Genomic DNA, 27,134 nt, shown 5'->3' on the forward strand with positions numbered 1-27,134 from the left:
TATAAAAAGTAATTATTTGCAATTACAGTTCCAACGCCTCCCAAAGCAGCTAGCTACATATGCATTAAAGAATAAATGCAGTTAATTCTGCCATAACTACCATGGCTCAATGTTATGGAATTCTGGGGATTATAGTTTTTTGTGGCACCAGAGCTCTCTGACAGAGAAGGCTAAATGTCTCACAAAACTACAGTTTGCAGAATTCCATAATGTTGAGTCAGGACACTTAAAGTGGTGTCAGACTGCATTAATTCTCCAGTGTGGATGCAGCCTTAGTTAGCATTGTGGTCCCATGGAATCACAAGGACAAGATACTTCCAAGCTCTGTGTTTTCAACAGTGCTGTTGCCCCTGTAGTGTGGCACACCTCCCAGCCACTGTTCTGCTTACTCTTTCCTGACACAATTGTGGCAGCCTCCAGCTGCCCTACACCTTTGTCCCCATTCTTTCCCCACTCCCATGGCTCTGCTGTACATGGAAAAGAGCCAGTCACTAGTCCCTTATAGGGATTCATGTACCCCTTCTGTAAGAGACTTGTCCCATGCTAGAGATCCCAGACAGTTTTGTTCAAAAGTCCACAAAAACAGAAATCCCTGCACATAGGGAACAATTAATGTCTATAATCATGGGCAAAGAAAGAGGTGGCATCAACAGGTCCAAATTTCACCTGCTTCTGGAACAGAATAGGTGCTATCTTTGGCTGCTTCCATCTGCTAATTAATTATCCTTTAATTGTGGGCCTATGTTGTAAGCATATTGTTAATGTTTCACTTTCACACTTAAGTGAGGTAGACCTCTTGGGCATCTGCTGATCACTAATTATAAACAGAATTTGTCACGTATAATTTTTTTTTCATATTGGCTGATAAGGCATCCAGAGGTAATGTTCGTAGGAAGGAAGAGTATAGATTTTGCTGAAAGCAATTTTATTTTTAACTGAAGCAGGAATAATCAGCCATTGCTGCCTTCCAACATCCTGGCAGAAGATCTTCCCTAATGTGACACTTGATTTGTAGCGTAGCAGGAAACAGTTCATGGTAGATAACAAGACACTGGAATAACCTTGACAGAAATGGGACATTCCCTAGAGATCTGCTGATTTAGGCTGCAATCCTGTGTACAGTTAGGGGTGGAGGCAAGCAGCCCTTTCTCAGAGAGTGCTAGTTTTGTGCATACTCACATTTTTTTCCTTTTGTCCCAATTTCTCCCATCTAACTGGTTTTATGAGCACTATAAAATTCTGCAAAGCTCTGTTTCACAAGGATGATTCTAGGATAAATGCTGCATCAAGTTGTTCCTACTATTAGGCAGAGTGGGACAGATGCTGAGGAGGAAGTAGAAGGTGCTGGCAAAGAGTTAAAAATCATGAGTTGTGTGTATATAGGTGGTATGTGGCTCCTCTGCAATCTCTACCTCTCTATGCTACCCTGGTTGCATCCACACCACAGAAATAATCCAGATTGACACTACTTTAACTGCCACGGCCAGTGCTATGGAATTTTGGAAATTGTAGTTTATTGTGACACCAGAGTTCTCTGACAGAGATGGCTCAATATCTCACAAAACTATGATTCCCAGCTTTTCCATAGCATTGAGCCATGACAGTTGAAGTGGAGTCAAAGTGGATTATTTCTTCAGTGTGGATGCTGCCCCTGTTGTTCTGCGGTGTGATAGGTGTACCCCATTCCACATAGATTCCATTGCAAGTCAGCCTCTGTAGGTGGAATTGTGGGTGGGCACCTTCTTGTCCATTTTATGCAGCAGAATTTTTTGGTCAAAATTTGTACATAGCTGGAGCCACAGTGGCTTTCTCATGTTTTCTCTTTCCAATGCTGGGTAAGCAGAAAAATACCCCTATGATTAGTCTCCAGTATTAAACTACTTTAAATGCCATGAACATCAGTGGGATATTGGCAGACCAGCTATGTAGGGGATTGAAGTTCTGTTGTTTTCTTTTGGGGAGCAGCAGGTACTGCATGTCCAGCAATGGAGTAAATCCTGAAGAATTTGCACCTCAATTTCTGAAGTGAACTTGAGACAGCTGATGAAAGACTGAACATAAACTCCCTTCTAAATTCTGTCTCCCCTGCAATTTTATGTTTGTAAATGAAAAATGAGAAATACCTCCTTTAGATTCAAACGGTTACCCAGATTTGTGTGAGCCCTCCCCCACCTATTTCTTTTAGAAAAGGGCAAAATTAAAGTATTGGCGGTAGATAAAGGATGGGGAGGACAAGACAGCTCATATTTTCTCTCTCTTGCTGTTTAGCTCAAATATAATTTAATTTTATCCTATCTATCTCATGATACCAGACCCAAGGTGGCTCACAATATTAGTTAAAACAAAACAGTTTCAAAAATGAATAATATAAAAATTAAAAACAACTAAACAAACAATAATATTTAAAACATTAATTCAAAATAGTTTAAAAGGTAGTTGAAACACAATTATAATGATAAAAATACAACACACCCCAATTAAAAGATCTGCAATAACTAGTTAACAGTCAAAGGACTGGATAAACACAAAGGTCTTTGCCTGCTGGTGGAACAAAAGCAGAGAGGGGATTAACCTAGCCTCCAGAAGGCCCTCCCTTGTGTCCTCACCAAATATGCCTGTGATGGAGTGACCAAGAGAAAGCCCACCCCCAAGGATCTTAAAACTTTTGGATATACAATCCAGTGCTTGGTGACAAACCAGAAGCCTGTGAAAACTGATCTGCCCATATAGATTCTGTTTCATAGGCAAGATGTAAGAACCCCCTATCTTTCCCTAATGAGTATAGCTTTTTGTAAGGAGGAGTTAAGGCAAGAAGAAAGAACTTTGTTCACACTTTCTCTGCTTTTGACTCTCAACCTACCAATTTTTTTCCTTAAAAAACAAAAAAATAAAATGAGGAGGGAAACATCTGTGGAACATGCATTTTTGATTGTGATTTTTTTTAATTTGTGGCAAAGTACTCAGCATCATTAAAGAGTTCTACATATCGGTCCTAAAACAGCATTCAAGAGGCTGAAGTGTGGCAGACCATGTGTCTTGGCTTCTTTTCTTCCCTTGGCTCTTTACTTCAGACATTAAAAGAGCTTCCCTGGATACTAAACCTATATTGTGGATAACTCTTTTAAATTCAGTGCCCCACTGACATCACATCCACCATTAAACTATCTTGGGCCCCATACAGACAGGCCAAAATAAAGCCGCTTCGGGTCACTTTGGAGGTATGCTCTTTAAATGATGTATGCATACTAAGAGTCTGGAATCCGCACCAAAGCCACGATCAAGTCCTAAGGACTGGAGCGCAGCGTTGGCGCAACTTCCAGACTCTTAGTATGCATGCATCATTTAAACAGCATACCTCCAAAGTGACCCAAAGCAGCTTTATTTTGGCCTGTCTGTATGGGGCCTTGGTTGAGCAGGATGATCTGGAAGGAAGATCAGCTGGGCATCAGTACAGTCCCTCACCAGATTCCTGATTGTTTGCAGGGCCATAAGTGTTATAATCTTCTTTCAGATTCTTGTGAGAAGTTCAACTTGGGAAGGTTGGGGATGGTTGAGCAGTTTATTAGTCCCTCTCCACATAGATGTTTGAGCTTCTGAGTAAAGCTAATTTTGGCATTCTTTCACATATCCAGTCTGGAAAGCTAGCAGTACTGTCTGTAGTTCCTCAAGTTCCTCAAGATGACAAAAACTGATGACAGAAAGCATAACAGAAAGGAAAGCAGATTTGGGGTAACCATTAAGTGGGTTTCTGGTCTGAAATAGTTTTAAGTCTTTTCAGAAATTATGCCTCCCAAGCAGTTGCCTCTCAGTTCTGCTGTGTGTTCAAATAGAACTTGAGAAACCAGGAGGCCTTGGTGTTGTAGTTTTCCACCTTAGATGGGTGGGGGCAGGACAGTGGATTAGATTAGATGCTTTTAGTGATAATTGAGAAAATATTCTCTGCCTCCTCAAATGTACATGAGACAAAACAAATATGTTGTTGCTGCAGTTGGAGCATAAGAGATCGTCCAAAACTGATTAAGGTCATGCAGATTTAGGGTTGCTCTTGAGAATGCAGGTGTTGCTGGAGAGGAAAAGTTATCTTCTTGTTAACTGGAGCTCTTATTCAGGTTTCAATACAAGAAACAGCCCTACTTGTGAAATAAGTCCCTCACCTACACATTCCTTTTGCTCAGGACTGGGAACCTCATCCCTGTACTTTTTATATGACTGAGGCATATATATCTGTTGGCTGCACACAGGCCTGATGTGTCTGATGTATCTGATATATATATGTCCCACCTCCTAACTGAAATTCCCAAGGAAGCTCTCTCTCATTAGTGTTTTTGAAGGCTATCCATTTTCGGGGCAACCTGTTTTTGTGGCTGCACTCTCTTAACAAATATGTTGTTGCTGTAGTTGCATCATAAGGGGGTTGGGATGGGTGGGTTCCCAATCCCAAATCACTCCAAAATAGCTTTTCCCACATTCAAGAAAGTGAGAAATTCTATTTTAAAGTGTTTTGGTATTGGGAATCCACCCATCCCAACCCATTATTTCCCACGCTAGTGGAAAATAGTGTAATGTAATGGAACAGTTTGCACTTGCGCTAGCTGCTAATGTGTGTTCTTGCTGAGAATGTATACATGGAAAAGATCAAGAGAATATTCCCCTTTTTATCTTCTAAGATACTATGAATCTATTTCTCTGTTTTATTTGTTTTGTCAGAAGATTCCAGAATATAGACATTCTCATCTCCCACACTTGTCTCAAATACAGAATCTAGTGAGGGAAACACAAAACAATCAGGCTGACTGAATTGTCATCAGTACTGTCATCCCATTTTAAGTTTCCATTTTTATTTGGTTTTTCATCACTCAAAACACTGAGTCAACACAATGTATGCCAGTGAACTGGCTGCTGAGAGGAGCTGTCTTTTATAAAAAGAAGAAGAAAAAGAAGAAATTGCAAGCTTGGCTTTTCTCCAGAGATTGATGGATTTGCCTTTGCAACAATTTGAGTGCTTGCCAAGCCTGGAGGCATGAACCCTTGGAGCTCATTTCTGAACTGAACTATTGTTTGGCTGCTATTAGAGTTTCCCAGCTGCTAACTTCTAGCACAAGTTCACCAAAAGAAATCTCTAATAGAATGCAAATGCTAGGAAAGAAATAGAACACTGTATGTGTGTTTGTGTTTGTGTGGGTAAAGTGTAAGGAATGCCTCCTCTTTAATAGTAAAGGCAGCATAATAATAAATGTTACACATCAAACTATAAAAAAGCAAAGCGTTACAGCTGTGATCATTACCAAATAGCATTGCAATCAGTTGGGTTTGTTTCATATTTCAGAGCTGGTGATTTTGATTGAATGTGACATTTTGATTGACTAGATGGCTTTGTAATCTCTCCATCTCTCTTAAGTGTCAACCTTTTGATGTTAAACCCTAAAGTAGTGGCCTAGAGTTCACAATATGTGCAGCTGTTTTTGTTGTTGCCGTTGTTGTCCTTTACAATAGTGTGACTCAAAAGTGATGGTCTCAAGCCATCTACTGTCAGTCCCTGGGGAATTCCCAGGAAAGAAAGGGTTGGAGCCAATGGGCACAGATATGATAGTGGTCTATGGAATGCTGTGAGGGGGAGAAATTTCCAATCCCCACATCACACATCTTAAGAAGCATTGCTTTATAGCACATCATTATTACAGTGGGCCCTTGGTATCCTCTGGGGTTTGGTTCCAGGACACACTGTGGATACCGAAATATGATGGCATGAGCTGTCCTAACTTTAATATTCAATTATATATCTTCTCCAGTTCTTTCATAGCGGCCCTTCCACTAGTCTTCTTCTGCCCTAGGCTTCTTCTGATTTCTTTGATTTTCTTTGGTAGAAGGCTTTGTTGTAGAAATTAGAGCATTGTTTGCTTGCATGGGAGATCATTACAGTGGTCCTGTGGTTACTGCAATCTCTTTCTTAGGGATTGGAATCTATATTGGATGTTTCCAATCTGTGGGCTACTCTTTTTGTTTTCTATATTCAATGGCAGATTTTAGTTAGAACTTGAGTGGATTCTGTTTCTGTAATTTGAAGCAGTTCTGTTGATATGCCATCTGTTTTTGGTGACTTATTTCTTCCAAGTGCTCTGAAAACAGCTTCCACTTCACTTGCTAAAATTGTAGGTTCATCTTCAATGGTTCTTCCTTAAATGAATCTGTCATCCTTTCATCTCTTTCATATAGTTCTTCTGTGTATTTCTTCCATAATCTTTTTATTTCTACTTGATCTTAGTATTGCATCCCCATTCTTGGTTTAAATTCCCCTTTGATTTATAGGTTTTTTTGTGTTTTTCGGGCTATGTGGCCATGTTCCAGAAAAGTTTCTTCCTGACGTTTCGCCAGCATCTATGGCTGCCATCTTCAGAGAATGAAGATTTCTTTGATTTCTTGCATCTTGTGGAAGAGGTCTTTTGTTCCTTCTTTTGTGTTGTCATCTTCTATTGCTTTGCATTGATTATTATATTAGTTCTCCTTGTCTCTGTGCACAAGTTGTCAAACAGTTGCATTCAGGGTTCTGACTCTATTTCTGTTCCCTTCCACTTTTGCTTCTCTTCTGTCCTAAATGCTTGAAGAGTTTTGTCTGTCTATTGAGGCTTCACTTTCTTTTTGGCTGCATATACTGTCCTTTTGCATTCCTTTTTAGCAATCTCAGAATTCAGTCCAGAATTGTTCTGTCTCCATCAGTTTGGTTTAATAGTGCAAATATATTTTTTACATTATCTTTAAATTCTACAGGGATGTCTTTCAGGTTGTATTTTGACATTATGGTTGGTTTAGTATTCTTCTTCAGCCTTGCTCTAATGTTTGATATTAACGCTTCATAGTTTGTGCCACAATCTACTTCTGGTCTTGTTTTTGCAGACAGAATGGGAGCTTCTCCGTCAGCTGTTTCCAGTTATGTAGTCCATTTGATTTCTCTGTTGACCATCAGGGGATGTGCACGTATATACAGTCCACCCTTGCCTTACACGGGGGATCCATTCCAGACCCCCGCGTAAAGCAAAAAACATGTATGCTCATGCTCGATGCGCGGCCGTGTGCACGCACTATAGGCACATGCGCCATTCTCTCAGTCTCCCAGCAGCTTCTGTGTAAGCTGGAAGCTGCCTATAAAAAGCTTTCGTATGGCACGGGCTCACTATAGTTCAGTGATGGTGAACCTATGACATGCGTGCCAGAGGTGGCACTCAGAGCTCTCTCTGTGGACACATTTGCTGTCGCCCCAGCACAGAGTTTGCCAGAGTTAGTTACTGGAAAGCCAGAGGGACATGGCACTTTGCAATAAATAAGTGGGTTTTGGGTTGCAATTTGGGCACTCGGCTTTTAAAAAGGTTCACCATCACTGCTATAGTTGCTTGAAGCATGTGTTTGTGATGAACCAATTGTTGGCCCCACAAAATTGGACCAGTCATTCTCCTGCTTCATTTCTTGATCCAAATTTTCCTATAGCCTTTGATTCTGGTCTGTTTCCTACTTTTGTATTCCAGTTTCCTGTGATTAACAAGAAGTTCTATTTTGATGTCTTATCAATTTCTGCCTTGACTTCATCACATAATTTTTCCATTTCTTCTTTTTCTGCCTCTGTATCTTTAGGATTATGGTTATGTTTATATGTTTTCCCTGAAATCTCATTGATATTACTTTGCTGGTTTTACATTTCTCCTCACAATTAACCCCACCCCATTTCTTCTTAGATTTTCATTTCCTGAGCAAAACACTGTGCAGTTATTTGACTCAAAATGTCAATTCCTGGCAACATAATAATAATAATAATAATAATAATAATAATAATAATAATAATTTTTATTTATAAACCGCTATTCCAAATAGATCATAGCGGTGTACAAGAAAATTATAAAACAGTACAAGAAAAATCTACAATTAAGATACACTGTATCTTCAGGCTAGCCCCTGATGACGCTGGGCCAGCCTGTTCTCTCCCTCAACGGCCGAAAGATGACAGTTATGGAGGGAGGGCACTCTGTCTTCAGGCCAGCCACTGATGACGCTGGGCCAGCCTGTTCTCTCCCTCAACGGCCGAAAGATGACAGTTATGGAGGGAGGGCACTCTGTCTTCAGGCCAGCCCCTGATGACTCTGGGCCAGCCTGTTCTCTCCCTCAACGGCCGAAAGATGACAGTTATGGAGGGAGGGCACTCTGTCTTCAGGCCAGCCTCTGATGACGCTGGGCCAGCCTGTTCTCTCCCTCAACGGCCGAAAGATGACAGTTATGGAGGGAGGGCACTCTGTCTTCAGGCCAGCCACTGATGACGCTGGGCCAGCCTGTTCTCTCCCTCAACGGCCGAAAGATGACAGTTATGGAGGGAGGGCACTCTGTCTTCAGGCCAGCCACTGATGACGCTGGGCCAGCCTGTTCTCTCCCTCAACGGCCGAAAGATGACAGTTATGGAGGGAGGGCACTCTGTCTTCAGGCCAGCCACTGATGATGCTGGGCCAGCCTGTTCTCTCCCTCAATGGCCGAAAGATGACAGTTATGGAGGGAGGGCACTCTGTCTTCAGGCCAGCCTCTGATGACGCTGGGCCAGCCTGTTCTCTCCCTCAACGGCCGAAAGATGACAGTTATGGAGGGAGGGCACTCTGTCTTCAGGCCAGCCACTGATGACGCTGGGCCAGCCTGTTCTCTCCCTCAACGGCCGAAAGATGACAGTTATGGAGGGAGGGCACTCTGTCTTCAGGCCAGCCCCTGATGACGCTGGGCCAGCCTGTTCTCTCCCTCAACGGCCGAAAGATGACAGTTATGGAGGGAGGGCACTCTGTCTTCAGGCCAGCCCCTGATGACGCTGGGCCAGCCTGTTCTCTCCCTCAACGGCCGAAAGATGACAGTTATGAAGGGAGGGCACTCTGTCTTCAGGCCAGCCACTGATGACGCTGGGCCAGCCTGTTCTCTCCCTCAACGGCCGAAAGATGACAGTTATGGAGGGAGGGCACTCTGTCTTCAGGCCAGCCACTGATGACGCTGGGCCAGCCTGTTCTCTCCCTCAATGGCCGAAAGATGACAGTTATGGAGGGAGGGCACTCAGTGTTCAGGCTAGCCCCTGATGACACTGGGCCAGCCTGTTCATTTGCTCACTCACACAAAGTATTGCAAGGTTCACATGTTTCATTTCTGGTTTTACTATGACTGCATCTGCACTGCAGAAATAATCCTGCCTGACACTACTTTAACTGCCATGCTCAATGCTATGAAATTCTAGGAATTGTAGTTTTGTGAGACATCTAGCCTTTTCCGTCAGAGAGCTTTGGTGCCACAACAAAATACAATTCCCAGAATTCTATACCATTGAGCCATGTCAGTTAAAGTGCTGTCAAGGTGGATTATTTCTGCAGTATGGATGCAGCAAAGCCTCAGTGGACAGATAAAATTCCCTTGATTCATGCTTCACACATTCCATGTTCATGCTTCACACATTCCATGTTCCTATAATAGATATCGTGCAACTTTCCTTTCACCTCTGAGCATGTCAGCAGCTGAATGTCTTTTTGACTTCAGTTCAATTAAGTAATTAGCCACAGCATTATTTGTCTTCTGCTCTTTTCCAGTAGCACATTGAGTGCCTTTTGACCTAGGAGTTTCATCTTCTGACACTGTCTTTTTTTCCATTTTGGATTGAATGGAAAAAGACATTTAAAAGGAGTTTATATTGCCTCCTTCTCTGCACTACTGTACTAACAAATGTTAGCTATGGTATCACTACCTTTGTCTCTGAGAGGTCCTCTTTCAACTGCCTGGTAGCTGTTTGGCACATTTAGTCTGCTCCTCAGCAAAAATCCATCTGATATGGGAGACCCTACTAGCAGTACTGCTACAAACAGCATAGCCTCTTGTGAGTGAAGGTTCTCCATGATGTTAAAGAAGTAGTGAGGTCATGCTACAGGTCTCACTCTCAAAGCTGCACAGCTCTTCATTCCAGTTGTCCTTGTATCATGTTTGGATGTCTGCAGGAGAAAGTGTGTAGAAGATGGGATGGTATAGGCACATTACTTCCAGGAAAAGTCTGGAGGCCCCTTTAATCACATGCAGCCTTTGTTGCCTGAGAGAGATAAAACCTGCTCTCACTGATTGGATACTACAGTGGACCCTTGTTATATGCTGGGGTTTGGTTCCAAGATCCCCCGTGTATAACAAAATCCGTGTATGCTCAAGTCCCATTAAATATAATGACATAGCAAAATGGTGTCCCTTATAAAAAATGGGAAATCAAGGTAAATTTATACTTTTTTGGAACATTTTCAAACTGTGTATGCTTGAATCCGTGTATAAAAAATCCGTGTATAAGAAGGGCCGACTGTACCTCACTTTTAGTTGGCAAATGAGTCATTTAAAATATCACCTGCCAAATGGGATTAAATGGTCATAGGTTGAGTGATGTCCATGTTATGTGAAAACTAATCCACCTTAAAGAGATGAGAAGGTGAAAACCTACAAAATGTTTGCATCATCTGAAAATGGGGCGAACGGAGATGCTTACAGAGACAGAATTCAACAGACATCTCCGTTTATCATGAAAATTATGCTGGTTGAAAATGATAAGGAGACACACTGGGGATTCAGATACATGCATAATAAACTTATATTATGTAGGGCATGAGTTGAAAAGGTGAATTTTCTTCCTTGTGAACAGAATGTTATTTCAGTATTCTAAGAGTGGGTTGGTTCCTTTTTCTGTCTTATTTTCTCTGACAGTGGGTGTACATTATAAAAATGTCAGTCACACATACTGCTGCATGAATTTTGCAACTGAGTAGAAATGTGGGCCACAAGGGTTTCAGCTTCATCTTTGTTTTGTTTTTTCTTTATTTCAGGTGTGTGCATTTGTTTCAGAATGACTGCAAGGTTGAACTGAATAGGGATGACCCCATTCAATTTTAATATATTGTGAAACAGATGCAGAGAGGTGTACAAGGGGGAGATGGGAAATATTCCTTGTTTTTTTTTTTTATGGTAGTCTCAGCATGGCAGCTTCTGTAGCTTTCCCTGGCTTTCAATCCACACACACCCCAGATAAAGTCCCGGATATTCTGTCTTTCTACAGTATTCCTTCAGGGGAGGATGGATACCAGTATCTATTAAAGGCCACCATTTTCTTGCTCGAATTGCCCCAGATCAACACTGTGTTAAAAACATTCTGGGATAAAAGATTATCTTCCAGCAGAGGCTGCTGTAAGATGTCGTGGTTTGAATGTTGGAATATGACTCTGGAGACCAGGATTTGAATCCCTGCTCAGCAGTGGAAACCCACCAGGTGACCATGGGCAAGTCACACTATCTCAGCCTCTGATAAAAGCTCTAAACAAAACTTGCTAAGAAAATCCCGTGATAGGTTCACCTTAGGGTCGCTATAAATCAGAAGTGACTTGAAGACACTGAATTATTGTGGAAGACAGGCTCTCCTTACAAGTCTTTGTCCCTTCACTCTCCAACCATCTTTCTCTTCAATGGAAGAGGTGACTGATCTTCACTTGCATCCCTGTGTCTCAGTAATTAGCACTTTTTGATAAATGTAAGTCATGGATTTTCACCACTGGCAAACTGTTATTATAATGGGTAAGCCAAAGAATTTGTACATATTGGATGCAGTTGCTATTGATTAGCATTGCTAGAGGAGGTGAAATTATAAAATTTCCAAGAAAATAAACCTAATGATCAATCCATACTCCCCTCCATGTCTCCCAAAGCCTAAATCCAACTGAATTGGTTTGCTCATTCATTATATAAATCAACACTTGGTATTGACTAATGTTAAGCCATTGCTTCAGTAGGTCTGCTCTAATTAGGGACTAGCAATTGGATTTGGGGCCATAGTATCTACTTGTGAGAGAGCTAATGTGGTGTAATGGCTTGAACATCAGACTGGGAGTCTGGGAGACCGGGGTTCGAATCTCCACTCAGCCACGGAAACCCGCTGTCTCATAGGCAGGCAGTGGCGAATCAAACTGAACAAATCTTATGAAGAAAACATCATGATAGATTCACTTTAGGGTTGCCATAAGTAAAAAAAAATGATTTGAAGGCACACAGCAACAAATCTGCTTATGACTTTTATATTAACCAACCAGGTGGAAGAAAGAAATAAAAAGCAAGATTGAAAGAGTTAGTGGATATTTTTTGGTAATTTTAAAACAGACAAAAACAAAAAACAAAACCACTCTATGTCATTGACATCATAAGAGGTCATGCAGAAAGGTGATATTTTACTTTACTTATAATGCTCACACAAAGGGCAGCCCAAATCATATTTTAGAATCAATTCTTTGTTGTAAATAAACATTTAGAAATTGACTTTCAACAGAAAACTGTTCTTAACAGGTGGGTTAGATTTGAAAATATTAATATGTCATCTACCTCTGTACAAAGGGCAATGCATAATAATCTAAGATATGATGTAATATTAATACAATACATGACTTGACTGTTTTAGAATTTAGATTAACCCAATAAATACAGTGTTTGAATTAGCAGTCCAAAGCCTATTGACCAGGAGGTAAGCTCCACAAAGTAATCTATTTGCTTGGGATCATGCAGTAAATTAATATGAACGTATCTAAACATATTGTGTTGACAGTAGCAATTCTACTTCCACTTGTTAGATAATTGTTTCGTTTAATTCAGATACTTCCACCAATTAAAGACCCCAGAAAGAGACTGAGCTACCTCAATATGCACTGGGGTGGTGGGTTACATGACTGAATATCTCCTTAGTATTCATTGTCCTTAGAGCAGAAGGAAGAAGTGGCCACTAGACAGCATTAACTGAAGATTCATAAGCACAATCTTTAGTTTGCAATAAATGCTTGTTTGTAAGATTTTACTGTGCTGTCATTGTAGGAAGCAGTGCAAGTATTGATCAAGCATTCAGCCGATGTCAACGCACGGGACAAGAACTGGCAGACACCCCTGCATGTAGCAGCTGCAAATAAAGCCATGAAGTGTGCAGAAGTGATCATTCCACTTCTGAGTAGTGTCAACGTCTCTGACAGAGGGGGTCGAACCGCGTTACACCATGCAGCTCTCAATGGCCATGTTGAAGTGAGTGGCCTAATCGTTCCTCTGTTCTAACCTGGAACCATTCTTGTCAGTAGAGGGGGAAACAGGCATCTCCCTTAGTTTCAGTACTTGGTATTAGCACCAAGCTCCTGCCAGCATTTCTTACAGCAGACCCCACCAAGTGGAACAGGAGTTCTTTTGTTGCAGGAGAGAACCAGACAGCAGCTCTCTGTAACTGTCCTGGAACAAACTGTGAAGTTTTTGACTAGACAGTTACAGAAGTGCCCAAGAAAATCTTAAAACGGTTTGCATTTCTCCTGGAATTTCATCACTTCTGCAGAACTACTTAGATCCAAAACACACTGCAGTTTGAGACCGCTTTAACTGCCCTGGCTCAATGCTAGGGAATTCTGGGAACTGTGATTCTGTAAGACATTTAGCCTTCTCTGTCAGAGAGCTATGGTGCTACAATTCCCAGGATTCCCTTGCACTGAGCCAGGGCAAAAAAAGCCGTCTCAAACTGGATTAGTTCTACAGTGTGTTTTGAACTTTAGTTTTTCTAACCTGATACCCTCCAGATGTGTTGGACTGCAACTCCTATCACTTTGATCAACATAATGAACATGCTGTCTGAGGATGGTTGAAAACAGAGCATACATCTGGGCAGTTTGTGTTGAGTAAGGCTGTTGTAGAATATGTCTGAAGTTCAAGATTACCCCATAAAATATAGTAATCATGTTTGTGCACTGGATTGGAGTCGCATGGCCCTCCAGATGTTGTTGAAGTGTAAATCTCAGGAATCTTAGACAGCATAGCCAATGGGGAGGACCACTGGGAGTTGTAGTCTGACAACATCTGGAGTGCTGCTTGATTCCCACCCCAATATACACACATATCAGAGAGAAATTTCATTTAAATGTTGCTTTCTGATAACTATTTAATACATCTTTTATTAAGCATAAGCAAAACCAACCTTTCTTTATTGTGAATTCAAAATGAATGGTAGAATTCCTTGCGCTAAGAAATTAGTATTGAAAAGTCAGTAAATCTGAGGAAAGTAAAAAGACATTGAGGGTCTTAGATTAAATATTTTCTAATATTTTTTCTCCAGCCTTCAGTTTTATTTAAAAATAATGCCTTTGGATTCCTACTAGAATTCTGGATAAGATCTCTTTGTGATGGCTGTATCTATAAGTATGATATTATCTGAAATCCAAATTCATATACCCATATTTGTGTGACAGTGATCCATAGCCAAGTAGTGAAATACAATGTTCCCACTAATTATAAAAGGACTGTGAAAAGATTACCAAAAAGATAGTTCAGGGTATAACAGACATCTGCTATAAAGCACCTATAATAATTTGGACTTTTAATGGATAAAATATTTCAGGATAATGTTTCAATTATCTACCTTTAATCTCTTGCTCACGATCTGGAATGTAGGTGGCATATAATACAAAAGCATAGAATCTCTGCCAGGAACAGGTGGTATATTCTTTACTGAATGTGATTTGTTAAACTCCTTTTGTGAACTAAAGGTAAAAACACCATCACTCCATGCACAGAATGGCTAATGGCATCCTAGCTCCTTTTCCATTTTAACTCAGGAAAACTTTGAAGTAGGATCTTGTGTTATTTTTAGTAGGAATTCTAGCAGTCGACATGGCTGGAGCTGGTAGGGCATAAATCCTAGGTTCCCCCTTCCTCTTATTATTTATAGGCAAAGGCACAGAAATATACAAAACACACATACACACAGATCCAATTCTGCCCCCACCCGGCCCGGCTGGTGAGTACTGAAAACAGCTAAGGAGCATATCTGTCAGTGTATTTCTCAGGTATTTACAGTGATTATTGGCTGGACAGGAGGGAGGAGGGGCAAGAGCCTTAAGTTTCCCATTTATGATCTAGTCAGTGTAGATCAGATAATAAACATAGACCAATAATAGACATAGGCAAAGTGTAGTCTTGGGGCACCAAAATTGTTTTTGCACCTGTTGAGCCCCCCCCCCCCAACTCCTCTTGTTTTCTGGCACAAAAAGGAGAAGCAATAAAGCTATTTATTTATTTATTATAAATAGATTGCACCCCTCCAGCCACAGTTTAACACAAAGATACCCATTTTTCAATAGTGACTTCTAGCCATTTCAGGGTTTTGTTTGTTTGGCAATCCATGTGGCCCTTGAATGGTTCCAGGGTTGAAAACTGGCCCCTGGACACACTGCAGTTTCCCAGACCTGATCTATACTGTAATAGTCAATTTAACCTAGGATTCACATCCCTTCAGCAGAAGGACCAAAATAACCCACAGTATTCTATTCCTGTTTATTTTTTAAATTATTCCCAGTTATGAATCTAACTGTGACAAAAATTTCTAGGAGCAGAGAGCAAAAATTATGCAGATTATGCAAGGTTTCTTTATTATTATTATTATTATTATTATTATTATTATTATTTTAGCATGAGTTTCCCTAGAGGTCAATGAGAATAGCTTACCTTTTTATCTTGCTGATAGCTAATTATTGATGTGTTCATGTTTGGTGAACTGGGAATTCCTCCAGGTGTGCCAGGACCAAAGCTGCCCACTTCCTCTGTTTCTGGTCTTTTGGCTTATCTGCCTTATGAATGAAGACAAAAGAAAACTCCTTAGTAAATGCAGCACATTTGCTGTGTGGTGATTATATCCTATCTCACCTCCAGCTCCCCCCAAATAATTGGTGCAGGTAAGAGGCACTTCGCTAGAAGTTATTGTTAAGCCACCTTTAAGATTAATTGAAACTGCTAAAGTTTTATTTGTAAGAATGGAAATATATAATAATAATTATTGTTACAGGCAAGTGACTGTAAGAAGTGCCTCATATTCCACAGTACTTTTTTAAAAATCCAAGCATTACTTCATAAATATCTTTGACTTGACCCAGCAGTTAACATTAAAAGGACTATCAGCCTTTCTACAATAATTAACCTGCTTTTTTCTTTTCATTTTGTGTGTTTGCTTGCTTGTTTTAGATGGTGAACTTGCTTTTGGCAAAAGGGGCAAATATTAATGCCTTTGACAAAAAGGACCGAAGAGCTTTGCACTGGGCAGCATATATGGGTGAGAGTGTCTTTTTTTCTCTGGTTGACAAAATGGTCACAACATGGTTGGTAGTAAAGGCCAGGCATTCGTCTGCATACATATAGGACAGTATAGAGATTAAAAAGTTACAAATTGTTAAGAAAGTCTCCAGACGCTTCTTATCCCAGCCATAAAGTGTTACCACACTGCTCTAACTGTACATTTGTCACCAGATTGCTTCGTCTCTACATTTCCCTCCCCTTGCTCCATTCTTTTGGCTGCCAGATGAAAGGTGGAAGCACCTAACAAGCAAATACTGTATAGACTCAACTATACGTCGATGTCATGTATAAGTCGAGTACAAGTTTGGGGGTCAGACTTACGGATTTTGATATGAGCCGTGGATAAGTTGAGGATAAGTCTAAGGGCCTGTAACAAAAGATGTAAAGGACAAAGCAAAGGAAAATGATGCCAAATAATTTATAAAATTCTGGCAGGCATAACTGTTTCTGCTTACTCTAATGGCTGAGTGGATGAGAGGTGGATCAGTGCTTCTTTTAGGTGCTCCTGGTATAGATGAAGCTCCAGCATTTCTCCACTCTACTCTACGTTTAACGTACAGTACTTGTATTGACCTTGGAGTGTAGTGGCGTCTCCCTCCTTGGAGGTCTTTAAGCAGAGGCTGAATGGCCATCTCTCGGGGATGCTTTGATTTAGATTTCCTGAATGGCAGGGGATTGGACTGGATGGCCCTTGTGGTCTCTTTGAACTCTATGATTCTATAAGCCGACCAAGGTTTTTTGGGCCAAATGTTTAACTAAAATTTCTAGACTTATACATTATATACAGGAACATGCCTTCCTACAGCTACATTTTATGGACACAGGAAATGAGGACTTACTAGTGGATTGTTCCTTGAGGTGGGGGAAATCTACATTTATTGTCCAGTTTAGTTCTGTCTCCGCTTACTGGCAGACTTTCAGAGATGGTTGAAAAATTCCAGTTTCATAAGTTTATCCATACAACAGGTATCTGTGTTGTCTGTTCACCTACCAAAAGGCGCTGCTGTCCACTGTTTCTTTGGCAGAATGGACTGCACGCAGGAAATGTATGTTGTATTGGCAATCAGCATGTACTAAGGACATGATGGGTAGATATGTGCTGTTCCACATTCCTCTGCAACCTCATACAAATACAGTTGGCCCTTGGTATCTGCTGAAGTTTGGTTCCAGGACCACACCACCATGGATGCCAAAATCCATGGATGCTCAAGTCCCACTGTATACAATAGTGTAGACAAATGGTGTCCTTTATATAAAACAACAAAATTAAGGTTTTCTTTTTGGAATGGGGGAGCTATTTTTGATCTGTGGATGGCTGAATCTGTGGATGCAGAATCTGTAGATATGGAAGGCCAACTATAGTTACTGCTATTGGGACCATCTTAGCAGTGAACATGGTCACTTCTGTAACTTAAAGCGAATGCCTAAATTCAGTTTTTTCCTCTGCCCACCCTTTGGGTATTACATCTTTTAGAATGTAACCCTAAATTAAGGGGTGCATCTGCACTTTAGAAATAATTGATTTGACACCACTTTAGGTGCTGTCATTCCATCATACAGAATCCTGGGATTTGTAGTTGTACAAGTCCTTAGTCTTCTCTGTCAAAGAATGCTTGTGTCTCGCATAAGTAGAAATCCCATGATTCTATAAGATGGAGCCATGGCCATGAAAGCGGTGTCAAACTGCATTATTTCCACAGTGTAGATACACCCAAGGACTATGTCTTTTAGATTGTAAGCCTGAGATAAGTGATTTTTGACTAAAATGTGGGACAAAATCATTGAAATAAATCCCACCCCATTGTCCCTAGTATGTCCCAGAGAAAAGTCACCCATATTTTACAAGAAGTTGTTCAATTCCTCTGGCATTGTATTGGTATGCTGAGCTGGGCACAAGGTCAGTGGGACATCTGCAGATTGCCAGTATAACAGCAGTGACTCATGCTTTAAAAAGATCATCTCAATGCCTTCTTTGAATGATGCTAATTTTAGACTGTTGGAAGACCTGAACATTGACCAACTTTTAGCTGCAATTAATAATAGCATAGTTAGTAAATAAAGATAGAATAAAATTATTCTATATTCTGAAGCATTCTGAAGCTGAACCGAACAAATATCACTAATTCATATCCCTTCTCTCATAGATTTACTTTCAATTCAAGGAAGTGTGACACCAGCCTGACAGTTATTAGCTGGATTATTTTGCTATTTCTTAGGAATATTTGGTAACAGAGAAGGTGTTTTGATCATGGCTTAATGTTTAGAAATCTTTTTGCCAATAGATTTTGTTTCAGGCAAAAAGAAAAGGCTCATTATTGAGATAACTGTGTTGTGTGGTTACACAAGGAAAGGCTGAAACCGAAAAGACACTGTTAATTATAACCAGCTGTGAATGTTTCTTTGTCAAAAGGAAAGGATTTCTGAATTTAAATTGCCTTTAAAAACCCAGCGAACCATTGCCAAAAGTAGAATTCAGCATATAAATACTTAAATTACTTTTTCTTTTGAAAAATGATTTGTATAACGGCCTCCTTTACTGCTAGACTTGAGGAGTTCTTCTCTGTGTGTTTGTTTTGCTCCCCTTTTTAAAATCACTTCAGCATTTCATCACCCCTTTGTTCTGTTTCAAATTGTTTTAGATCAGAGCTGCATTCCCTCAAAGTTAAGCTCTCCTGACAGTATTTCTCTCTCTTCTTTACACACACGCACCTCCAAAATATCTAGAGACAGCATGAACCCTTGGCTGAGGACGGACAGTTTAACATGCTTTTGCCTCCCAACGTCTGTTAGTAAGACAACCACAGTTACTCTGCCTATCCTTTAATAGCATGGATACACTCACTCCATTTTCACTTCCTCATAAATAGGATTCACAATTTCAGCCTGTTTGGCCACAGTCAACAGATAGTCAAGATACATTTCTCCTGTGTACTAGACAACTGAAATTTGATTCTCTTAAAATCAGTTTGCCTGAAACTTTTCACTTGCCTTTTTTGCAAAATGTGAACAATTCTGCAGCCCAAGAAGACATGCTGACATCAAGATCCGTGTATAAGAAAATGACACCACAAGAATATGTAGTTAATGCTCTCTTTTGTTTCTTCCCCTCATTTCTAAGGCCACTTGGAAGTTGTTTCCTTGCTGATTAGTCATGGTGCTGAAGTAACATGTAAAGATAAAAAGGGTTATACTCCTCTTCATGCTGCGGCATCCAATGGGCAGATCAATGTAGTGAAACACCTCCTCAATCTTGGCGTGGAAGTAAGAAGCAATTAATATTATCTTTAACAGGCTGGTGGGAACTGAACGCTGTAATTTAATAGGTATAATTCCTCACTACTGGACTTCCATTCTGCTATGAAATTAGATTTTCAGTGCTTTCTAAAATTTATTCTCTCATTGACAAGGTTTATGAAGGAAACCATTTTTGTCATATGGATAATGGATTTTCTCATACTTCTTGACCATGACGCTAATATACCATAACTGTTGAGACTGACAGGTTTAGGTGTGATTATCCTGACATCCTTTTCCCACTGTGCTTTAGATAACCATGAGAATATAAAATGTCATGCAGGGGCACCACTGAAACCTTGATATATATACCAGTTGTATTTCTGTAAAGTGAGGATAAATGGTTGGCAGATACTTTCTATATTTTCTAAGCAGTCTTCCCTAACGTAATGCCCACCAGATGTATTGGAATGCAACTTTAGCAGGCAGCATTTAATCATTCTCACAGCTGAATAAATGGATAATCAGTTCAGCAATACACTAAGGCATTTTAATCTAGACTGTGGCAGTTAGAGGTAGAAGTGGTAGAAGCCTTGTCTTTCTACTAGAATTGGTAATCATTATCACCACCATCATCATAAAACCAAAGGATTCTCTGGTGATTCTGTCATTTTTTGGAATGAAAAGTTGCTAAAGCATAACGAACTCATCTTGCTGTTATTTGGAGCAACTAGACAAGGGGTTGAAAGGTCTGACAGTTAGAAACTGGCAGGACTGAATGCGACCTGTGCCACTCGGTAAAAAGCTAATCTCCAGGATAAAAACTGTTAGAGATGAAACAATAACAGACATATCTGAGGAAATGCCATTTCCATTTTAATCTCTTTGGAAATACAGACTTCAGAGATTTGGACCCACCACAGTGTGCCTTGAATGTCTGGAAGAGAGCATTCTAAGAATGGATAAGACATTTGTGAATAACCTCAAGGACAGCCAATAAGTGACCGCACATTGTGAACAGCACATGTTAGTTCTGGTTGAATTATTGTTCACTTATTGTTTGGAAGTTTTTTGTTGTTGCAGTTGTAGTTTCTTCATTGTGGAAAAACAATAAAAGATTAAAAAAAAAAAAAAAGAGCAGCACAAATAATTTCCTTTTGGGGTATTCCATTATTTCATTTATAAATAAATGGATACATATGAATGTACTCACTCCTAAAAGGAAATATATGTACAGTATTGTCAGCAGCTCATGCTTTGAGCTGGGGGACTCCAGCTTGCCATTTTGGGGTGAACTGTTAGATCATGGGTCTAAAGCTTCACCTGTGTTGAAGCTTTTTTTTCTTATGTTAGTACTGTTCACAAAGAGTACTTCTGGACAAGGGTTTTATTGTGCCATCACCCTATCTCTTCCATAGCTTTTTACAGGAGGTCCAGACAGTGATGGCTTCCACTGGTAATCTTTCCATGTTTTCTCTTCACCACTTCAGTCAGTTTTCTCTGCAAAAGAAAATCCATTAAGGGGTAAAATATGAAAATCTGTACAGTATTTTTTTATTGATAGCAGTAGGAGTAGCTAAAACTCTACAAGCAATAAAGGAAAGAAAGGAAGAAAAACAAAAGGGGAATAGGAACAAACTAAGAACCATGAATGCAACAGTACAACTGCTAGTGCAAAAAATAAAGAAAACTACTACAACGATCAATGCAGAGAAATAGAAGACATCAACAGAAAGGGAAGAACAAGAGACCTATTCCACAAGATCCAGGAAATCAGAGGAAAATTCAAACCAAGGCCTGGGACGCTCTATGACAATACAAATAACGTAATTCAAGATCAGGAAGGAATAAAAAGACATTGAATGCAATATACAAAAGAACTATATAAAAGAGATAACAAAATGAAAGACACGTGGGATGAATAGTCATATGAAGGTGAACTCCAAATTCTAAAACGTGAGGTGGAAGCTGCAATAAGAGAAATGGCTAATAATAATAATAATAATAATAATATAAAAAATCACCAGGAACAGATATTCCAATTGAACTGCTGCAATCCACATTGACAGAGTCAACTCTAGCACTAATCTACATGTGTCAACAGATATGGAAAACAAAACATTGGTCAACAGATTGGAAACGATCAATATACATCCCCATCCACAAAAAAGGAGATGCAAAGGACTGCAGCAACAATAGGACCATAGCACTAATCTCCCATGCAAGGAAAAATTATGCTCAAAATTCTGCAATATAGATTCCAACCATACATGGAGAGAGAAATCCCAGAGGTCCAAGTGGGATTCAGGAAAGGAGGAAGGTACTAGGGACCACATTGCAAACATATGATGGCTAATGGAGCGCACCAGGGAATTTCAAAAGAAAATCAGCATGTGTTTTATAGACTATAGCAAAGCCTTTGACTGTATAGATCATGAATGGTTATGGAACGCCCTTAAAGACATAGGAGTGCCAAAACATCTGATAGTCCTGATGAGGAATCAGTACTCAGGACAAGAGGCTAATGTCAGAACAGAACATGGACAAACAGAATGGTTCCAATTGGCAAAGGGGTCAGACAAGTCTGCATCATATCAACCTACTTGTTCAATTTATATGCAGAACATATTGTAAGAAAAGCAGGCTTGGACACAAAAGGAGGAAGAATGGAAATAGGAGGCAGGAATATTAACAATCTAAGATATGCAGATGACACCATAATACTAGCAGTAAACCTCCCAGACCTGGAACAACTACTAAGAAACATCAAGGAAGAAAGTGAAAAGACAGGGTTATTGCCGAACTTAAAGAAAATAAAAATAATGACAACAGCGAATCTTGACAAATTCAACCTAGACAATGGAGTTTATCACATGGGAGGGAATCGGGCAAATCCCGTGCAGAAACGGGATTTAAATCCACAAAAGTGGGATCATTTTCAGATGCATTGAGCATTAATCCGAAATTAACTCGCAGAAAGTGGACAAAATTGGACGCTTTTTACTTCCGGGATTTTCCCGAAAGTAAAAAGCGGCTGATTTTGTCAATTTTCTGTGCAGGTTAATGTCGGATTAATGCTCAATGCCACTAATGTATCTGAAAACGATCCCGCTTTTGCGAGGTAATCCTGGTATTTAAATCCAGTTTCTACACGGGATTTGGGCACTTAACCTCCCATGTGATAAACTCCAGTGAAGAAAGAGAAGTGGTAAGAGAGTTCTCATACCTGGGATGAAACACTGATAGAAATGGAGACTGCAGCCAGGAAATCAGAAGAAGTTTAAGAATGAGAGAGTGGCTATGAAAGAACTAGAAAAGATTATTAAATGCAAAGATGTACAACTAAACACAAAAGTGTGAATCGCACAAGCCATTGTATTCCCTATTACCAGGTGTGGATGTGAGAGCTGGACAGTGAAGAAAGCGGATAGAAAGAAAATCAATGCATTTGAGATGTGGTTCTGGAGAAGAGTGCTGAGGATTCCATGGACAGCCAAAAAGACAAATGAATGGGTCCTAGAGGAGATCAAGCGAGAGATGTCCTCGGAAGACAAGATGACAAAATTGAGACTGTTGTACTCCGGGCACATCATGAGAAGGGAGAACTCATTGAAAAAACAGTAATGCTAGGAAAGGTGGAGGGAAGTAGAAAGAGAGGAAGACCACATGCTATATGGATGGACTGTATTAAGGAGAACATGGGTATGAATTTACAGGAACTAAGCAGAGCAGTGGAGGACAGAGAGCCTTGGAAATGTCTCATCCACAGGGTCGCCATGGGTTGAGGTAGACTCGAGAGCAGTTAACAACAACAACAACAACAACAGGAGCCCTCCCAACGGAAGCATCCAAAATGTTTTTGCATGAACTTGAGACTTGCCGTTCTTCACCAGAATTTCTCTTTCTCTCTCCCTCATGGAGATGGATGTTGTCTGTGCGTTTACTGTATATACTTGTTTATAAATCAAGGGCAGGTTTGGGGTCAAAATTATGGATTTTGGTATGTCCCATGGATAAGTTGAGGGTAACATTTAGGGGCATCTAACAAAGGATATAAAGAATGAAACAAAGGAAAACTATGCCAAAGAATGTACAAAATTCTGCCTGGTATAACTATTGGTGCTCATCCTAAAGACTTGATGGCTGAGAAGGTAACTTCAGTAAATGGTGCTGTCTGATGTGTGGGAGAGGCACCAGGTGCAGGCAGAGCTAAGGAAATACATGTCAGAAAGAATGTAAAGACAAGAGTTACATCCTATTAGTAACTTCCCCTAGGACGGACTAAGCTCTGCCTTTTCCCACTCTACTCAGAGAAGGGAATGGTTCCTTTTTTTTTTTTTAAATAAGAGTTAAGGTACATACTTGTACTTACCCATGGATAAGTTGACCCAGGTTTTGGGGTCAAAATTTCTAGATTTATACATGCCTATATACAGTATGTAGCTTCAAGTCACCTATTGACTTATGACGACCCCATGAATTCTTCATTGGATTTTCTTAAGCAAGGAATACTCAGAGGTGGTTTGTCAATTTATTTTTCTGAAATACTGTGGGTCCACTCGGGTTTGGTTCCAGGACCTCACGTGAATACCAAAATCCACAGATGCTTAAGTCCCATTATATATAATGGTGTAATGAAATGGTACCTCTTATATAAAATGGCAAAATCAAGGTTTGCTTTTGGGAATTTAAAAAAAATATTTTGAAGCCATGGATGGTTGAATCTGTGGATGCAGAATCCATAGATATGGAGGGCTGACTGTATATCCTACAGCACCTGTTATTTGTTGGTGGTCCCCCATCCAATTACTGACCAGATGCTGATCCTACTTAGCTTCTAAGATCAGATAGAATCTGGTGTCTTTCCTGACTAATTACTGTTTACTGGAGCATATTCTTGTCAATGAAATTTGCATGCATACAATAACAGGCCACATCATGCAATTCTCCAACTGTGTCAACACGCAGTTAGTACTGCATTTGACAAAACTAATGAGCTAGTGTCTGTAATTTCATTAAATGGTCTTGTTTCATTGCAGATTGATGAAATGAACATCTATGGAAACACTGCACTTCATATTGCATGTTATAATGGGCAGGATTCTGTTGCTAATGAGCTGATTGACTATGGAGCTAATGTCAACCAACCTAATAACAGTGGATTCACTCCTCTGCATTTTGCCGCTGCTTCTACTCATGGAGCTCTTTGCCTTGAATTGCTAGTGAATAATGGGGCAGATGTTAACATTCAGGTAAAGCAGTCAGTTTTACACCTCTCAGTTTGATTACCCGAACATGAACTCTGTTTCTGTTTAATATTCATTCAAGAAAATGGAAGCTGTGATAAACACAAGTGCAAGATTATGTCTTACACTGTTTTGTATTTGGGTGTGTATGTGTGCCGATGGGTATGTGAGAAAAGAAAAGTACATGTACAATCACTCTGTTTCTCTTCTCCAAAATCCTTTGGAGTGGATCACCGATACTCTCATTCCACACACTGGAAACTTAGCAAAGTAGGTAATTTCATAAAAGGCTTAATGGAACAGACTAGCTAGAGTTGCCACCTATAGATAGCCAACCAGTCACTGTGTGATGAGGCAAAATGGGCAGGAGATCAGTTGGCTTGTTTTGATCACTGTCCACTGATGGGCTCTTCTTTGTATTGTCTTCATTATAATGCAGACAGGAGTGAGAAAAGAGACCAGGAGATGCTTAACGGTCATTTTAGTCCAGGAAGGTGGCCTGCTATTATCATAGCTGGAACAGGCAGACAGCCTCTTATTGTTATTGTTACTATACTTGAAAAGGAGCAGGAGAGCCCACAGAACCAGCTATGGAATACAATAGGGTCAGGTATAGTGTCATGTCTGACTTTTTCTGGGGCTCTGCTGTTGTCTTCTCCTTGGTTCAGTACTATTGTGAACAGAATAGCAGAAGTACCTTCATCCTTGCATCAAATGAACTCTCCACATTCGATAGATCCTAGAAACTCACAGGATCATTTGGGTGGGCTAAAAATATTTTACTTTTACAAGTGTGTGTACTTCTACATATTTATTTCCCTGAATATTCAGAAGCAACTACCGGTACCTTGTTTTTGGGTGTCCTTGTTTCATTTCCACAATGCTAGTTAATTTAGGTGGTCACATGCCTATTTAAAGGAATGATGGGCAGTACTGTTAATGTATGAATAATTCATAACATTTAGGACAATGCATTAACCCTGTGTTATTATTAAACAAAACTATGGTCAGTTGGCAATTATTATTTTGTTATTTTGTATATTCTGTTCATGATAGAGTAAAGATGGAAAGAGTCCACTGCATATGACAGCTGTACATGGGAGGTTCACTAGGTCCCAAACCCTTATTCAGAATGGTAAGATGGTTCTTTCTAATACTGTATGATTTTAATGCATGCTCTTAGACAGGATACTGGAAACCATAACTTTAGGAAGGTGTGGATTCTGCTCCCCTACAGTCCACCATAATCATATCACCATATTTCGCTTCCTCTCTCTCGTTCCTTCATGTAAATCAGGGACAGGCAAATTCTTACACACACACACACACACACCAGACTTCTTTGCTGCCGTTGTCCCTCCCAGATTCCAGACTCCATTTTCTCCTGGCAGAACTAAGTGAATTGCCTTTCCAAGAACCACCTGTGAGTAGAAGTTCTGCTTTTAAATAAGTTGCCCCTGCCTCCCCTCCAGCCAGCTTTAGTTGCTTCCATGTTTGTTTCACTTTTTTGACTATCCATGGGTCTGCTAGAAGTTCTCAGTGACAGAAAAGTGTCCCTATACATGATTCCTTAATTAACAGCAAGAGTACAAGGGGGAAGGGTCTCAGTCACAAGTACACATATTAAACATGACCCATAATAAATAATAAAACAACTTCAAACAAAAAAATGGGAACAGTATGACAGCTATAAAACATGCCTTGGAGGATGGGGGATTCTCCTTCTTTGGAGACCTTTAAATGGAGGTTGGATGGGCATATTTCAGGAGTGCTTTACTAGTATGTTCCTGCATGGCAGGGAGTTGGACTGGATGGCTCTTCTGGCCTCTCCCAACTCTAGTCTTTAATAATTCTATATAAATACCAACAGTCCATGCAGGTAAACAAGTGTACAAAATAAACGCGGACCTGAATAAAATTCTGACAATTCATAACGTCGTTACACTATAAACAACTGCTTTCAACCATAACATGATGAAAAGAGACAAAGAAAAAAAGTCAGGTCCTTACAGATACAGTCTGTAATGGCAGCTGGCAAACAACTACTCCTGGGAACTTGTGGAGTTGTTTTGATGATATTCATCAGTGGAATAATTTTCAATATTCAATGTGTCAGTGTCTAGCGGCTATAAATATACAGAAATACAAGCAATATAAACAGTACCTACAACAATAAGTAGGCTGAAAATCTAATAGCAAGCGTAATTACTAGTCAATTTACTGCATAAACTCACCCCATAGTTGCATCTCCCCAATACGTGATACAACAATATGCCCCTACAACATCCCAAGTCCTCCATGTATCCCAAAACTATAAAAAAAGTTTTGGCTGCAAATGAAACTAGAGAGGTTGTGACATCACTTCTGGTTCGGTTGGACATGCTGGTGTGGTAGCCTGGAGGATGTGCGGGAGAAACCTAGTCCCCTTCCCACTCTGTTCTGAGATTGCTTTTGAATCAAAGGAGAGAATTCTTCAGCCTTCATAAGGCAGAAGTG

The 27,134-nt window shown here is 40.1% G+C and overlaps 1 protein-coding gene across 8 annotated transcripts in view; it reads left to right on the forward strand.

The window, feature by feature from the left end:
- The window catches only part of ANKRD44 (ankyrin repeat domain 44), a 192,358-nt gene that overhangs the window by 96,101 nt on the left and 69,123 nt on the right, over positions 1 to 27,134 (forward strand). For 7 of the 8 annotated variants that reach the window (XM_089519513.1, XM_089519510.1, XM_089519512.1 and 4 more), the window contains exons 5-9: positions 12,877 to 13,077; positions 16,048 to 16,135; positions 19,277 to 19,419; positions 24,432 to 24,644; positions 25,695 to 25,773. In XM_089519513.1, the coding sequence (XP_089375639.1) occupies positions 12,877 to 13,077; positions 16,048 to 16,135; positions 19,277 to 19,419; positions 24,432 to 24,644; positions 25,695 to 25,773 (724 nt within the window). The remainder of the gene's footprint in view (positions 1 to 12,876; positions 13,078 to 16,047; positions 16,136 to 19,276; positions 19,420 to 24,431; positions 24,645 to 25,694; positions 25,774 to 27,134) is intronic. The other variant, XM_089519516.1, reaches the window with a different exon arrangement.

Source organism: Sceloporus occidentalis, unplaced genomic scaffold (genome assembly GCF_023333645.1).
Source record: "Sceloporus occidentalis isolate IW3139 unplaced genomic scaffold, rSceOcc1.0.p SCAF_4, whole genome shotgun sequence".
In the NCBI taxonomy this organism is placed as follows: Eukaryota; Metazoa; Chordata; class Lepidosauria; order Squamata; family Phrynosomatidae; genus Sceloporus; species Sceloporus occidentalis.